The sequence below is a fragment of the Lepisma saccharinum genome, chromosome 4, assembly GCF_977018435.1.
Source record: "Lepisma saccharinum chromosome 4, izLepSacc3.1, whole genome shotgun sequence".
NCBI lineage: Eukaryota > Metazoa > Arthropoda > Insecta > Zygentoma > Lepismatidae > Lepisma > Lepisma saccharinum.
The window spans coordinates 114089572-114107363 of NC_139232.1; the positions used below are offsets into that span (position 1 = coordinate 114089572).

Genomic DNA, 17792 nt, shown 5'->3' on the forward strand with positions numbered 1-17792 from the left:
TTCCTCAAAACCAGTCAAGCAGTCAGCCAGGCGGCCATAATTTCTACCTAGAAAGTCAGTTCATCGCCAACTAGGGCATTCCAACTAAAAATCCAGTTCCGTGTGATAGGGGCTTTAATTGCGGCCGAGTGAGCTGTAAACATTGTATCACTTCACATTTTTAAAAGCCGCTAACTATTCAACCGAGAGGAATAACGTTTTATATAAAAATGTGTTAGATACAAATCAGTGGCACTGCTAAAAAATAAAACCTAAAAAGACAACCGGTAATTGTTACCCGAAAGATTTTAGTAGTAAGAGAAAAAAATGGTATGTACTGAACACATTCTGTTGTTCCTACTGAGTGGCGAAATATATGCATATGTGGCATTTTTGGGAACTTTTGTAGTGTTTCTGACAAATTTCACCACATTTTACACGAATTCAGTGATAAATACTGCGAAAATTGAATTGTGTGAGTTTAATGAGTTCGATGACATTCTGGCAAAGTACAAATTTTATGAACACAGTAGCCACAATTGATATACGCAGTGACAGATACATAGCAATTTTTTTTTATTTCAATACTACTTGCCCCTAATAATTTTCCCATCATACGTAATCGAAGGTTTTTGATTGTACAGGGTGGCCCGTAAGTCCCTACCGAATCACATATTTTATGTGCCCAGTGTATCTGTGTGCTGTCCTTCATTCTCGCTGCATAATATTATGCGACGCCATGTTCTGTGAGACATTTTTCGCAACATAATGTCCTTGTTCGACACAATGTCCTTTATGTATCCCCAAAGAGTGTTATCACACCTTGTCAAGTCCGGACTTCTTGCGGGTCATTTCATAGGCGCTGGGGATATTTCAGAACCACGACCTATCCATTTGTTAGAAAAAGTGTCATTGAGATATTCACGCACACAAGCAGAGGGCATAATGAGCCTGAGCCCCATCTTGTTGAAACCAAAACGTACATGCATAATTGAATAACATAACATAATAACATATGGATAGGAACCCTGCCATGTTGCGGACAATGTCTCACAGAACATGACATCACATAATATTATGCTCAACAGCCCACAGAAAACTCTATACACTAGATACATAAGATATATGAATGGGTATGGATTTACGGGCCACCCCGTACAGTAAAGGCGCAAAGGAAAAAAAGGGAAATACAAAATACGGACACCACTGCTGAGGTGTCCAGCACTATGCATCTTTCACTTTCACATTTTGTCCTAAACAATTCTTCATTAATAATTTTAATGTTTTCTTTTTTAATTTTTATATTGTAACATTTATTTTCATAAAGTATGATATGGTCTCCGTGGCAGAGTGGTTATCACAGCGCGCTACGACGCCTGGCCTGGACGTGGGGATTTTTTGTCCCTACATCAATTTCATTATAGCTTATCGTAAAAAAAAAAAAACGAAATGAAGTCACCCATATCAACCACTCAGTGAGACACCGCTACATTTTCCCCAAGGCCTGCGATGAGTTGCATAAGACTAAAGAGTTTCCTCAGAATTTCATACGCAGTTTCTGAAAAAGCAGGAATTGCCTGAGCAGTGGCTCCGAGCCAGGCTGGCCGTTCCCGTTCAACCGGTGCTAAGGCATTGGCAAGGCGTCCGCGCACAGGTGACTGCTGATGTCACCGACCTGCTGGCATCCCAACCAACGCAATAGGTGACGTCCAATGCGCATGTGCATGTCGTCAACTTGGTCTCGAACTCCATGGCATCCAAATTTCGAGCCGTTGGGAAATTATGAAATACCACTCAGTTCAACCCCATTTACAGGTCAGAAACCTTCAAAATGACTTCTGCCATCCATATTTTAAATGTGACTTGTCACTTTCCAATTCGTTTCTTGGGATTCGCGTAGTCAACAGTTTTTCATCAAATTGCCTTGCTTGTAGTGTTCGCAGTTTACGCACTTGCAACTCGTAGACTGCTCATACTGTTTGCATAGCACTGTCGAGTCCAGGGTTCGATGCCCGGTGGAGGCACATCCTACAGTAGTTCGGAATCCATTTTAAACTGTATGCCCTGTTCGTAATAACCTAGCTGAGCATAGAGTGGACTTCAAACAATTTCGTTATTTATACATAACGGGAAGAGTTTTGTTAAAGAAAATGTGTTTGTTGAAAAACACATTTTATTTAAAATCTTCGTCGGCCGTGTGTTGAAAACGTCACGCGCTGCGACGCCAGAGGTACAAGGTTCGAACCCTAGCCAAGTCATGGTTGTATAATTGTGTTTATCTCATCATTGTTTCATCCGTTCATCGGTCATCCTCATCGTCGCAATTAGTCAAAAAGTTAGAGAAACCACGAAAATAACCAAAATTGAAATAGAACATCCTTTTCCTTCAACATGAAATACTTTATGTGTTTATTATTTATTTTGGCCACTATTCTACCCGTCTTCTTTATTTTGTTTAGTTTTACCGCGTTCCAGTAGGTAGCGCCCCCCCCCCCCTTTTCTGTGGACTCACGATTTAGTCACTAGAGGTTTAGTTTTCGAATCCCTACATGCATTTTCCTCCCTCTGTGTGTACGTGTAATCATCACATATTTTTTCATCACGATTAGTCCACAGAGGAAGAAAAGTGACACAAAATAATAAACATACAAAAGAAGAAGAGAAATCGGTCTGAACTGAAATGGCACATGGTCAGACAGAGCGAGGAGCAATGTTGTTCGCTTATTTTAGTCGAAATTCTCTGCGTCCGCGTTGCAAAGGACGATTTCAAGGCTTTAAAAATATCCATAGTGTCACCTGGGCAGACGAGGACGTAGCCAGGGGAAAAAGTGACGAAAGTGAGAGCTTCCGAAATGTTGCTGATGCTGTGTGGTCAGTGACACCTCACTCTCAGACTCCCACCTGTCATAGCGGGGGACAAAAAGGACGTCGCTGATTTTCTTGGTTGCTTATTTTTAGATCTCCTGTGGAGGAATGTTTTCGCAGCTCGGCGTATCCTATTCTGCGAAAAAGCACATTCTTCAATCGCTCTGCGTTTTGCTTCTGTTCTTTGAGTTCTTATGACGCCTGCTCGACACACGAGGTACATTTTCAGTGTCCAGCCAGACGTGAGGTTCTGGAAAGACCCCCCCCCCCCCCTTCCCTCTCTCCCATCGACCTTTCCCCGCGGCGAGCTGTAGAAGAAGAGTTCTGCGCGCTGCATGTTTGTAGGAGGGGGAGAAAACTTAATATTACGCTTATGGGAGTATATATGTTCTCTTTGGAATAACAAACTTCCGATGGCGTAGAAAAACACATGAACGGAAAGAGGACACGTTGAATATTTTATTTGTCGTCTAAAATGTTGAAAACGCTAATTTGATTAGTCGCAACTTGAAGTTGTAGCGTAAGGAATGCATGGGATTCTGAAAATTCTTATTCATCATAATATTTTTCAACATCGTTTCTAGCTTAATAATGATAAATGGCCGCCTGTTGCAAAACTGTCACTCTTTGCCTTCAAGAATCCTCAGGCAATTATCTAGAACAACGGGACGAAAGCTAGTCAAGGGACCACTATGTATTTTTTCTCTGTCATTTTTATTATTTCTCTTCTCGATAATTTTTTATCCTATGCTCAGCAGTGCTCAAACTGGACATTACCATCGGAGGGCGGGGGGGGGGGGGGGTTGCTTGCTGGAGTTTGGGTTCGGGTAGGCGAATGCTTGTATGGATCAACATGGAAACAATTATACTTCTTGCTTGTAGAATCTGCAAGCGGACTGTCCTTTTTTTTACTGGCTTCATATACGCTAATTTACATTCAATGTAATACATATGTTTAAATATGAAAATACAGAGGAAAGAAAAGTGAAAGTAAGGCTTTATATAAGTGAAAAATTAAGTGGCGCAAAATATGTTCTCGTGACTAATTGGTATATGAAGATTAAAATGTTATTTATATATATTTTAGTGGACTATAATTTTGTTCATTGCTGTTGAAACGTGCAAAGAAGTAACATTACTAGTTACCATTTTACTAAAAAAAAAACAACATCACGAGGGACACGAAATGTGTACTTAAACCCTTCCCTGTTAATTTGTATTGATGTATAATTTGGCGTAAACTGGACATAAATATTGACAGAAACTGCATAGAATACGTACATAGCTTGTGAAGTGCAGTACTCGACGTGCTCGTAATTCTTCCTTGCCTGCCCCACCACCTACTTTTAAACAGTACTAACAGATAAGCTTTGTATCGCCAGTTAACTTTAGGTTTCGGAGAATCTTGAAGCTCTTGAGAGAACTCCAACATCCTGTCCTTGTGACCTTGATTTATTTTGGGATGCCTCCGAAGGAAGGTCCATTCTGTAGCATGTAGTACGCTTTCCCTGACACCACTACCAATTTATTACTGAATTTGAATTTATATTGTTGTTTTGAGTCCACTTTATTGACAGAAAGGCCTCCACGGGGTATCGAACCCGGGATCTTTTGATTACAAGGGACGATGTAATTATATACTGTTTTTGTGCAAAAGACGTAATAATTCTCTGAATGCCAATGACAATGTTAACTGGACATAGTGCTTTAAATAATACTTATTCTAACACTGCGTTTCGAGAGAGCACCTCTTATCTCGTCTTGATGTGAAAAAAAATTGCCTGCGGTGGGTATCGAACCTACGACAGAGCTGGGATTTCACTACAAATCCTGCTCCGTGGAGTAGTTGGTTGGATCACAGGCCTGTCGTAGGTTCAATACCCACCACAGGCAAAATATATTTTTTTCTCATGAAGGTTGTTAAAGGTCCAGAAATTTTAATTAAATTCAATTCCGGTCCAGGAGAGAAAATCAGCAAGCGTAAATGGGTTCTGGACCGTAAGGTACCTTTTTATCTGTAAAGTACTTCAATTCGGTCCAGGAACATTTTTTCCAGATCAATTTAAATTCGGTCCAGGAACATTTTTTCCGGATCAATTTAAATTCGATCCAGGAACATTTTTTCAATGAAACAATATGCAACTGGGACCGAATTTAAATTGAGCAAGAAAAAAAAAGTTCCGGTCCTGCAGCGGAACCCAATAGAACCCATTAAAATGTATGTGTTTCTGAACCTTTAACAATCCTGAAGGCGAGAGAAGAGGTTCTCTCTGAACACCCTCAGTACAAGGCCACTGCAGCGCGCAACGTGGAAATGGTGATGACCAATCGTTGCCAGCCCAAGGGGGAACCACATCGACGCCACCCGCACGGTCGGCGGCCATCTTGCTGTCCGCCATCTTGAATTCAACTTCAGAATTTTAAATGGGAAAGGGGTGATATGATATTTGAAAACAATTCTGGAATTTCACGAGAAATGTAATGGTGAAGGTTTTTTCGACGTATCTTTAACCAGTAAAATGTTTTGACTAAATTCTTGTACCAATTTGCTCCTTTTCGAGGTGTTAGAAAAATGCCTTAAAATTTGTTTAGCGCATCGGTAACGCATTGAGATCAAAGTGACGTCTAGGGAGAGAAGTTCGCATGCCATTGCACAAGATTTTAATCGGATACATCCATGAAGAGCTGCGCATTATGAATGATTGTCGCGAACAATTACAGTGTGACGCTTCGATTAAATGAAAAGTCCTTCACAGTGACAAGGCTAATATTTATGTTCATAAGGAAGTTCATAAACAGAATATGCGAATATATTGAGTTTTTGTTTTCTGTCCACTTTATGAAGGCTAATCGAAACTGGACCTACAGTTTAAAGTGGCATCAGAACCACGTGGCTTCATCTGGTTTCGAACCCGGGATCTCTTAATTACAAGGGGCCGACGTAGAATAAGTATAGTTTACAGCACAAGACAATAGACAATGTCCAATTATCATTGCATGATAAAATACATGAATTAAGCTCACGTTATGGAGACATAGTGTGTGTGTGATTATTTGGTTATTTTACATATTGTGCATACAAGTTAACGAATCAATCTTTTGTAATTTCACTACTGCTTCAATATCCCCCTCTTAAAAAAGTTACTAGAAATGTGACATACCTTACCAACTGTTTTCACCATCTCGCTTCCCCTCAAGCATCGGATTCACAGACTCTTAGTTACTGGCTTATATCTAAGCAGTTATTTTTTCTATTAAGCTTTTGATCCTCATTAGATAAACTGAAGAAAAGGTAATGTTTCGTTGTTCAATAATGCGTAACGATCTGTAGGATTTTATGTTTTGGTAATGAACGATACCCCTATAAGATTGGATCACATATAAAGACGAATTCAAAGGAATTATTTTCCGGAGAGGGGCATCGTAACGATCTGTAGAATCTTTTAAATGTAACGTACAACGAACTCTAAAATCCCAGACATTTAGCCATCACCTTTCCAATCAGGAAATTGCTAGAACAAGACATTGCCGATCTTCCTTGATCGCCATCGTTGCAAATTGGTGTAAACGATCGCAATCAAGGAAAAGTCTACAGATAACTGAATAAATTCGATTGGAATAAATGTCTGGGAGGAGAGAGGTCAGTGGTCAGTTCTACAATCGAGGAGCGAGTAGGAGGATTACGGAGAGAGACAAGAGGACGCCTTGGGGAGACCGTGTCGAGGCGAGTCGCAAGTCAGACTCTGTACAGTCTCGAGCGTAACCTCTCATCGCAAATCTTCAGCTGTAATGCAGAGACAATTATACCCTTTCCAATTAGCCATGTTGATCCAGTCTTTGGGGGTTTAAAACTCAAGTGTTGTGTCTTGCCACACGTATGTGTTTAGTCAGTACCACTTGCACCTTGCCATCAGGTTTGCCATGAACAGCGAGTATACCAATAGTTGGGGGGATGAATGAGGAATGAGCTACATCACCCGTAGTACGATCCCTCGTGGTGATAGATGCGGGTTCTAGCGCTCAACGTGACGTCGTAACGCCTAGAGAATAATGATACGTGGTTGGAGATGCGGGATTTTCATTTATTTTAGTTCGAAATAAATGAAAATTGAAAGGATAGGCAATGATACGAATGTAAGTGGTTTTCACGGTATGTAAGAAATAAAGACAAGTCTTCCTGTACTTTTAGAATTTTCTCCATTGTAACTATCGAATAAATTATGCGACAGAAAATTATTTGGAATACAAATTATAGCCTAATTTGTAACTGATACCTATAAGTTTTAATGTATTTAATCAAAGAATCGCCATAAGATGTGTCTCCAAACAGAGGACTTCGTACCCACCATCTTGATCACTGTCCAGCGGCTAAGTCCCTAATGATTGACGAATTGTTACACTTTTTGATAAAAGCAAAAGACTTGGTAGTATAATTATTATGCCATTTAAGGTATTTTCAGTCGAGGAGCCAATCGCTATGTGTGTGCTGATGCCTACCACGTTCAAAAGAGTCTACCGTATTAGATACTTTTGGTTTGATATTTCTCGGGTGGCTCAGTCGGTAACCCGTCTGACTACCATGCTAAAAGTCCTGCATTCGATCCCCGGCCGGTTCAAATCCGGGAACTTTTCTAACGTTGGAAGCGGCCCCGGCGCCCACTCAGTGTCGAATGACATGGGTACCTGGGGGAAACCCTGGAAGGTAAAGGCGGTCAGGGGCGTGATGCTGATCACATCACCCCCACCCACGACCGTATCAAGAAAGTGTGGGGCGTTACCCCTATATGACTTCATGGCGTGGTGCTGAGCACATGGGAACACTTTATCTTTTTTATTTCTCGGGAACGGTGACACCTATCAATGTCTGATTTTCTCAGAAGTGCTCCAAATAGTATAAACTTTCACACTAAATCAAAAAAATCAATTTTTAAAAAATAAACGATTCTTTTGTGAAATACTCATTTTTTAAAGCATTTTATGAGAATAACTGCGTGTTGAAAGTTTTGTTGATGGTTATCATTTTTATATTTTCAATCATATAAATTAGAGCTCATTCCAACATCTCGAAATGAGGTCTCAAGAAAGTTATTTTAACTCTGTCTGTTTTGTATTCAGAGAAAAATGTTTGTAAAAGTGTATTTTTTCGTGTATTTTTTACATAAGTCGAATTCAATTGTGTGTAGCTTCGTGTAAAACCGTCGTAAAAATATGATATTTTTTGTGATTGAAGTTTGTTTATGTGGAAATATATCAGCCAAATACAAAGGTACTATCAGCTATGGAACAGCCACAATTAATTATTAATTATGAATTAATTAATTAACGCTTAGAAATAGCCAGACCAATGGTTATGAAATGCATATCAAAATGATGGCCGTAGAATAAAAATCAAATTTCCATATTTCATTCTTTCACACTGTACGAATTGAAAACAACACAGAGAATTGTTGTTCTTGGCAACCGGTTCGGGCGCAATTCACATCGTTTTTATAAGAACAAGTGAGCTTTGTTGCCAAGTGTCGCCGCTTGCCCTTTAAACTCCGCGTCCAAGCAGCTCTGACACGGGAAATGAGCCGAAACCATGTGTTGCGGAAAGGAAAGCATTGTAGAGATGCCGAAATTTTCTATTGTCACTTCTGTGTTTACATTCCTGCCATGAATTATTGACTGAACACCCACATAGCCATAATAATTCTTACGTGCATTCTATCCAGGCAGTCGGTCTCTCACAAGTTCGCGTGTTTGTTCGTATGCACAGTATTGAGTGATGGCGATTCTGTGAAGTGATTAAACTAAGGTGTCAAGTGCACGGCGAAGTGTTTGGGGGTTTTGTCAGCACAGTGAAAAATGTATGTTAAGAAAAAGGGAACAACAAAAATTTGCATCGACCCGATATTTTATTGGGCGAGGTTTTGCAAGATGTGGTGAGAAGAAAGATACACGACTTTTATTTTAATTATCCAGTTCAACCGAATCCATTATGAACAGCATTTTATAATTATACCTTTCACTCATTATATTTATTGAAAATGTATTAGTTTCTAGTCCTTCTCTCTCTCTTAATGAACCGCCGGCCCACGTGGCGGAGTGGTTAGCACATCGCGCTGCGACGCCAGGGGTCCCGGGTTTGAATCCTGGCTTGCGCATGGACGTTTGTGATGTTTATTCATCAATTTCATCATATCATCACTCATCCCCATCTTCGCAAATTAGCCAAAAGTGGCACAAGAAGCGAAGTAAAATAAATCAAATCTGTTAATGAACCCACAACTCCTTGCTTATTACAAGAGTTGCAGCTGTGAAACAGACAAAATATAAAATCAATATTTCAGGTGGAATGTATAGCAACACGTTAAATGCTGAAAGCACCACCACTACTCGACATGATGAAAGTGAATTTTACGAGATAAACACAACTTACATGCGATTTTGCTCGAAATATATTTTAAAATATTAATTGGCGTGAAGGCGTCAAATGCTTACAGTTTAAAATGGGATCCAAACCACTATGTACGTACCTCCACCGGGTATCGAAGGAGACGACGTTAATATGAAGTTAACAGCTAAAAGAAATGCCCCCCCCCCACAAAAAACTGCAGTACAACAGTACTCCATTTGCAATATGAGAAATACTTAATTCATTATTTTATGCTGTGATAATACTTTTGATCGGCTCGACGGAACGAACTTGCGCGATTCTCGCAGCGAAGTGCAGCGAAGTGCAGCGAAACGGCAACGCTGTGGAAGTCGCTTGCAGCCCGCGGAGTCTGAGATTGGTCGCACCCGGCCATACGTCATGCAGCCGTTTACCACATTAGGAGTGCGAAAGAATAATTAATATCTGGAACCATATTTGAGGTACACACGCCAAACTTCTGGAATTTGATAAAATGCGTTATATCAAAAGTTTTTTGCAATTTCATTGAATTTGTAATTATGGATTTCAAGTTTGCACGTTTCCACAAAATGCCAATTTTTGAAGTATCGAGTAAAAATATGCATTTGATTTTTTCTACAGAGGTTCAAAAATAATCAAACTTAAAGTACACAAAATCTCAAAATTATATGTACAGTCAATTATGAACTGTATGGTGTTAAGTTCCCCTTTCGTGAAAATTGGAAGAAAAAACTACACTTTTCAGTGATTTTTTTTATTATAGTAAGAAAACAAAGTTAAGATTAATTTTCAGATAACGCTTATTAAAAAGTAGATACTTGAAGATTTCCAGTGAGGTATATTTGACTTTCCTTTCTCCCACGGAGTACAATCTTACAAGCGCTTAAACCGAAGGCTCAATATTTTTGTCGCGGATAGTACAGGGTGATTTTTTTAAAACTCATGGTTTTCTTTGTTGTGTAAAATTTGTAAATGAAGTATTATTTCCATGCAGTTTGTGGCAAATGAATAAGGAAGGATGGGAGATTTATTGGAGTATGTTTACCGGTTTATATGCATCCCGGGTAATATTGCCCACGCCTCAACAAAAACAGCAAATATTCACCAGTGTACCCTACAATAACACTGAAGTATTGGATTTTTGCTAAACTGAATTAATGAAAATGAGTTCTTTTTTTGTATTCACTCAAACATAAATAAAACATAAAAATTATTGCACAGACATATGACATAACATCTCACCTTTAAAGAAGGTGCTGAAAGTGTCGACCTCCTTCCTGTAAACAAAGACGAACACGCCGTTCCATGTTAAGGGCTGTCTGACATAGTGTTTCTGCGCTAATGTTCGCAATTTCAATGATAATGTTCTGCTTCAACATTTCCAGGGATGTAGGATTGTTTGTGTACACACGTCCCTTTAGGAAGCCCCACAGAAAGAAGTCAAGTGAAGTTAAGTCAGAACACCTCGGAGGCCACAATCCCTTTGAAATAACCCTATTCCCAAAAAAACTTTCTATCAGTGCCATACTGTCATGCGATGTATGGCATGTAGCACCATCCTGTTGAAAATAACCCTGTGTGAGTTCAAAGTCCTCCAAACTTTCAACAAATTCCATGAATATTGCCCTGTATCACTCTGTGTTCACTGTTTCATTGAAGAAGATTGGACCCACTATGCTGAGACAGCGCACCATACCCCCATCTTTCTGTGAGTGCAACGGAATTTCGATTACACTACGTGGATTTTCAGCTGCCCATATCCGTGTATTCTGAGAATTAACATACCCAGAGAGATGAAACCAGGCTTCATCAGTAAACCACGTTATTTTCAGATATCAGGATTACGCACAATAAACAATAAAAACCAATTACAGTAATCTACACGTTTAACTTTATCTGGATCCTTCAATTCTTGAACAGCTGTAATTTTGTACGCCCTTAGTTTCTCAGTTTTCCCTGCCTTTTGACATGTTGAATAGCTATAGCCGGTTTCTTGTGACAAACGACGGAGAGATTTCATGGGCGACCTCAAGAGTCGAGCACTGACATCTTCCACACCTACCAGCGGGGTCCGATGCTTCCCTGTCTCACTCAGAAGCGATCTTGTTTCTTCCAATTTCTTCACTAGCGACAATATTGTGTTCCTGTTTGGGACAGGAGGTGAGGCAAATTTGTTTCTAAATGCCCTTTGCGTACCAACAACAGAATCAGTTTTCCAAAAACTTTTCACGATAAACACACGTTCCTGCAAGGAGTACACCATTCTTACTGTGTCCTGATCACAATAACGCAACTTTTCAGCACAACAATTACGCAAAAGCACACAACTTTCCAGCACAACAATATAACAGCTCAGTTTCCTGGATATTGTTGACAATGACAAGGGTGCTATCTACAGGAGGAAACTTAAACCTCCGCACTGCATCCAAACCCCCAGACCATATAAACGCGAAAGGTACACTGGTGAATATTGGCTGTTTTTGTTGAGGCGTGGGCGATATTACCCGGGATGCATATAAACCGGTAAACATACTCCAATAAATCTCCCATCCTTCCTTATTCATTTGCCACAAACCGCATGGAAATAATACTTCATTTACAAATTTTACACAACAAAGAAAACCATGAGTTTTAAAAAAATCACCCTGTAGTAGCGGCGATTGGGTGCCGAACCTTGAGGGATGGGGGGAAAGGGCAGTTAATTTTCTTATGAGACAAGACTTCGCATTAGGAGGCCATAGTGCGAGGCAAAAAGTTGGGGGTAATTGCCCCAAGTCCCCCTAATCGCCGCCATTGCTTCTAACTCACAGTTATTCTCATAAAATATTATAAGTAATGATTTTTTTCTAAAATATCCCAACATTCGTCATTTTTCCCCCATATTTTTTTTGGCTACAGAAGTTTTCACAACACGCCCACATCTCGTCCCCACGAACGCGGCTAAAAATATGGAAACAGTAAAGTATATATTATCAATAGCAGCACAAAATGAAGCCAGTTATCAAGTGTAATATCATCTCCCCTTGAACAGTAAGATATATATCCTCTAGCGCGACACAAATGAAAAGTCTCATCATAGGGACGCTGCATCTCCGTTCATTGCTGATGCAGGACAAATTTCAATTTCATGTTTCTCCCTTATATCAAAAAACACCTCGATAAAACTTTCTCAGTATGAAGAGGAAGGATGGTAGTTAAAAATATCCAAAAGTGAGAAAAATCGATTGGGGGTTGTTTTGAGCTATTCAAACTTGAAATTTGAACATTTGAACAGTGTGTTCAAATTTTACAAAGTTTCAATATTTGATCACCTCATAATATGCAACCGTCGTTCCTCTTTACAACGAGCTCAAGAACGCTCCTGTATCTTCGTTCGTTCCCTAGATATACTTAATTGAAAAGAGCATGTTGCTAAAAAATGACATTTTGAACAACCCTCATATAATTCGTAATAATCATATTTCAGCAAAATCCTTTCACGGGTATCGGTTTTGGAGCAAAGCAAAGCAAAGCTGTGTACCAAATATCATCAAAATCGGTGACTATGAGGGTCAACTCCTGCCTGATTTAACCTGAAATGACCCTTATATATTTTAGGAACTATAGTTTGGTTCATTGCTGTAACTTTAAGTTGTAATTAAAATTATTAGTTAGGCCGGTGATAAAAGAAGGCATACTAATATAATTGACGTTCGTTCACATATAGGTGTTGATTGTGCCAGTGACCATTATAAACAGACGTATATAAGAATTGGGAGCACATACGTAATGCAATAGAATCAGCAGCTAAAGAAAGTATAGGATACCATAAACCAAGAAAAAGTAAGCCGTGGTTTGATAATGAATGTCATAACCTAATAGAAATAAGACATCAGGCTAAACTTAGGTAGTTAAATAACTATGATAATACAAATTTAAGCAATTATAATAGAATAAAATGAGAAGTTAACCGCACGTTTAGAAGTAAAAAAAGAGATTACTTGAAAAGTAAAATTAACGAAATTGAAACAAACAGCAAAAACGATACTATCAGAGATTTATATAAAGGTGTAAATGAGTTTAGAAAGGGGTGACAACCTAAAGTAAACATGATAAAAGAAAAAAACGGCAATTTTTTAGCTGACCCAAGTGATATTTGTACGTCTAAACATGCGATTAACTTCTCGCTTTATTGTATGAGGTAGAAAAGTGACAATTTTTTAGTTTCCTTTGTAAATGGTAGTTAAATTATGTGAAATCTATTAACGCTCCAAGCATAGAAACTTGTCAAACCCATCAAATGTAGAGAGCCCATAGATTAGAAACTACACTTTCATTTTGTAATGATCTCTGATTTTGAACACTCTTTTGTCTTTGTGTGTTTTGCCTTTTTGGTTGGTTTGAAGTCCACTTTATGCACAGATAGGATCCAAATCGCTGTGCAATGTGGGATGTGCCTTTTTTTGTTGAAAGATAAATAAGAATTACAAAATGAATTATATTATTGCAAGCTCTGTCAAGCATTGTTTACAGAGTACTTAAAACTAAAGTTAAATTACTATAAAATATGTTTTGACACAATTTCACATGTGTTTTTCAAGACTTTTAACTTTTATAAGGTAACTGATAGTGCATTTCATTTGATATATAACTCTTATGCACTCAAAACACTGAATAAGGAAAAGTTCAGTCACTAGAAGGAAGAAGCTGTTTTTTTGACTGCAACTATAAATTAATGATTCAGATTTTTTTTTTTCGGGCAGAGGTAGAAAATAAAAGAAAATGCTACTAAAACTGGGCCAACTCTGCTCTGGTGAAGTTCCACATATTTCGGGGAGTCGAGATTAAAAAAAATCATTTAAACTGACAGTGAAAATCGCATGCAAAATACAGTGAATGTTGTACAAATAACACAAATTTCAATTAGGGGAGATGCGGGTAATGGCAGTTACCTAAGGGAAACCTTTTATTACATCTAAGAAAAGCCACTAAATGTCTGCACAAAATTCGCACCCCGTACTGCATTCTTTGTACTACGAAACTACCTAGTCAAATTCATGGAATCCTTTCTTACTTTTTTATCAAAAATAAAAATCTCAACCAACTGCTTTGACCGCAATTCCCAACACATGCAGGTACGCGTAATAACGGTCACTAGGTTCCTGGTATATACAGTCAGAAAATATTTTGTTTTTCAAGTTTCAAAATATGTATTTCAATTTTACTCATTACAGTTATGATCTATATAAGAAATTACTTGAATTTATAATTATAAAAATAATAAAAACTTCGTCTGTAATCAAAACTGATAGACAACAATTAAAATTAAGTCTTCTAAAGAAAAATGTAATGTCCTTTCGGAAGTTTTCAAATAATATAAAATAAGTTTTGAAAAAAAAATAAGTAAAAATTAACCTACATAGAAGAGACAGAATAATAAGATTACTGACAACATTTAATGACACTTTTTCATACAAGAATCACACACAAAATCTGCAGGATCTCCATAGCCACAACACTCTGAATGAGCCCATATGCCACACACCCTGCACCAATACCACATTTCATTATTTCTTCACAATAGAAACACTTCACATGCTCACCATCTGAACCGTCGGCAGGCAAATCATCATCGATGTCGTCATCACAAAGTGTTGCTACTCCCAGATCTTTATCCGACGATGACACAAGTGATTGATTCTTCATGAATTTTCTGGCTACGTTTTGTTACACAGAGTTTTAAATGATTCCTAAATATTTGGTCAAACCAGCTTAGAAACAGTAGGCGCTAGCCTACAGCCATCATACCAAATATTACACTTTCTGCTTGTTGCAGGGAATGACGGTCACATACAGGGAATGCCTGTCAGTGTGACTGGGATTCCCTGCACTGACGCCATTACAAAACAAAAATCGAGGTCATGACAACTATTAATATTTTCTCAAACTAATACCTCCACATCATAGAGCACTTAGTACGTATTGACACCTAAATTAATTAGAACAAAGTAATAATAATAAGGTATACTTACTGTTGTCAATGTGATATCCAAAGTTTACAAGAAAAACACTCTAAAATGAAAATCCCCTCTAACTGCATACAACTGAACAAATGGCGAGGGTGTTTCTCCAATCTCTCGAGCAGATAGCAGCACTAGTTGGGAGTCTCCACTGTCCTTTCCAGCTGAGAAAACAGGGTGACTGCGATTCCCAACTGACCGTGATTACCTGCCTTTCCCCTACTTGTTTAGCAGAAACCATATGAATGTCATTTGTTACTGTTTACTTACTTCCTACAGGGAAAAAATGTTAGTCACTTAGGTGTATCAGTAATGATGACATAATTACTTCTACTTAATTAACTTCTAGAATTTCATGTATGGAATAAACTGGTTAGGGTTGCATGACTTTTGAAACACTACTTTCGTAGAGTAGGTCATAGTTGTTCCTGTTGTATTTGTAGTAACCAATAACTGCTTTGTCATTGCAGGTAGGGCCACCGACAATGCCTACTGAATGCATCACCAACCCGCTCCAGCGGGAACTAGCTGACAGCATCATTCGTATGGTGCCACTCGATGAGATAAGGATCCTTCTTGCTTGCGGTGCCAAAGTCAATGAACCTGTCACCCAAGGTCTAAGACCACTGCACTATGCCGTGTGGCAACGATATGCCGAAGCCGTGCGACTTCTGTTGATCCGTGGAAGCGATGCCAATGCCCGCGACGACTGCGGGTACTCTGCTCTTCACTTGTCTGCCGAGCACGGTTACACGGAGCTCGTTGATCTGTTGCTGAGCCACAAGGCATCCGTGAACTTCAGGGAGGAGAACGACGAGCTCTTCCCAAGAACCCAGCTCTGCGACGAACCCCTGAGGCTGGCGATCAAGAACAACCACTACGACGTTGCGAGGACGCTCCTGGAGCATGGAGCGGATCCGAACACTCGCTACTTCTTCGGCTCGGAGATCAACCTGGTGACTCCGATGAACCTGGAGTTCATGCAGTTGCTGCTGATGTATGGAGCACATCCCGACACCAGAGACAGGTCGGGACTCACACCCCTCATGAAGGCTGCCCGTCTTCCACAGGTAAATATTGTGCCATTATTCTCCTATCAACATCAATGACTCATGTAGAAAGGGTTCAGTTATGAAATAAAGCGAGCATTAACTTCCGGTTACTCTTATCCATTACTACATGGGTCTTTGCACTGTATGGATAACTAGCAATTGGTTATTTACCATGCATTTTTGTTAGAGGCATCTTCTCTCTCGACATTTATCTATTGAGATGGATTAATGACCTGATGATAACTGAGCATTTTTAAGAAAATAATGGTAAATTCTTGGGTATGGCTACACCAAAAGTTCTTGACTATTATCTTGTGTGGTTTGCTGGATTAGAGTAAAAATTTCCAGAATGCAATTTGTGAATCAGTGTTTTTAACTTTAGTTATCTGCAAGATTATTTTCAGATGTAGGTTTTTGTTTTGTGATCCAGTGCTTGAGGGGATTCATAGAATGTCACCCCTCTTTCCATCTAAGAATTTCCCCTTCGTGATCACCACAAATGAGTGACAGTATGTAAAAAGAGGCTTGAGGAATCCTGTTTTAGGTAAATTTCAGTAACAATTATTATGAAATTTGCACTTCAGGAAAATTACTATGTAAGCAGGTAATATTAATTGTGGAAATTATCTCCTGTGTGTCCTGAAGCGCAGTATTTAAACTTATACGGTAGCTCGTTGAAAAAATGCTTGCTCTACCAGAAGTCGAAGCTGGTTGTTGTACTCTATGAATCCAGGGCTAGTTTTATTGGTAGAGACCCAAGTTTAAGTTCACCTTTTTTGCTAATAGTATCTGACAAAGTACATAGCCAGCTGACTCCTGTGTTGTTACTAATATTATGACATGACTTGAAGAGTGAAACTTCATGATTTTTGATCCCTTCTTTTCCAGGGCATGGACTCTGTTCTGTTACTCTTATCGTACGGAGCAGACGTGAACGCGATGACCGATTCCCGCCATGACTACAGGACTGTGCTCCATTATGCTGTTCTCTCAGGGAACATCGACACCGTGAACCTTCTCGTCAAGCAGGGAGCCCGCGTCGGCTTCTCTGCAGAGTATCAGAAGCCGACACCTCTGGACCTTGCCATTCTCAAGGGTGATCCTACACTGGTGAAGCTGCTCATTGATGCAGGTGTGTAGAAAGTCAATATTTAAGTGATCCTAGCTTTACCATTGTCACTCTTGACCATGTTGGTGCACAGACAGGCTATTTGGGACTGGAACTACAGTTTAAAGTGGAATCTGAACCATAATGTGCCTCCACTAGGTATTGAACCTGGGACCCCTTGATTAGAAGGTGACAATGTTACCACTGTACCATTGGGAAATGAAACTTGAAATGGCAGGCTGCAGTCTAGGAAAACCATCTATGTCTAGGGGCTAATTGGGGCACACAAACTTCACATGCAAGACAATGCAGGTTACAAGAATCATGATTGAGAGGAATTTTATGCATATTAAATATACATACAAGGGAGGCCATCACAATTAAGCATGACT

General features: G+C 39.3%; 1 protein-coding gene across 3 annotated transcripts in view; it reads left to right on the forward strand.

The window, feature by feature from the left end:
• The window catches only part of LOC145986800 (ankyrin repeat and SOCS box protein 16-like), a 33823-nt gene that overhangs the window by 11132 nt on the left and 4899 nt on the right, over positions 1 to 17792 (forward strand). For all 3 annotated transcript variants that reach the window (XM_083121239.1, XM_083121238.1, XM_083121240.1), the window contains 2 exons: positions 15711 to 16310; positions 17181 to 17424. In XM_083121239.1, coding sequence (XP_082977365.1) covers positions 15726 to 16310; positions 17181 to 17424 — 829 coding nt within the window. In that variant the 5' untranslated portion in view covers positions 15711 to 15725. The remainder of the gene's footprint in view (positions 1 to 15710; positions 16311 to 17180; positions 17425 to 17792) is intronic.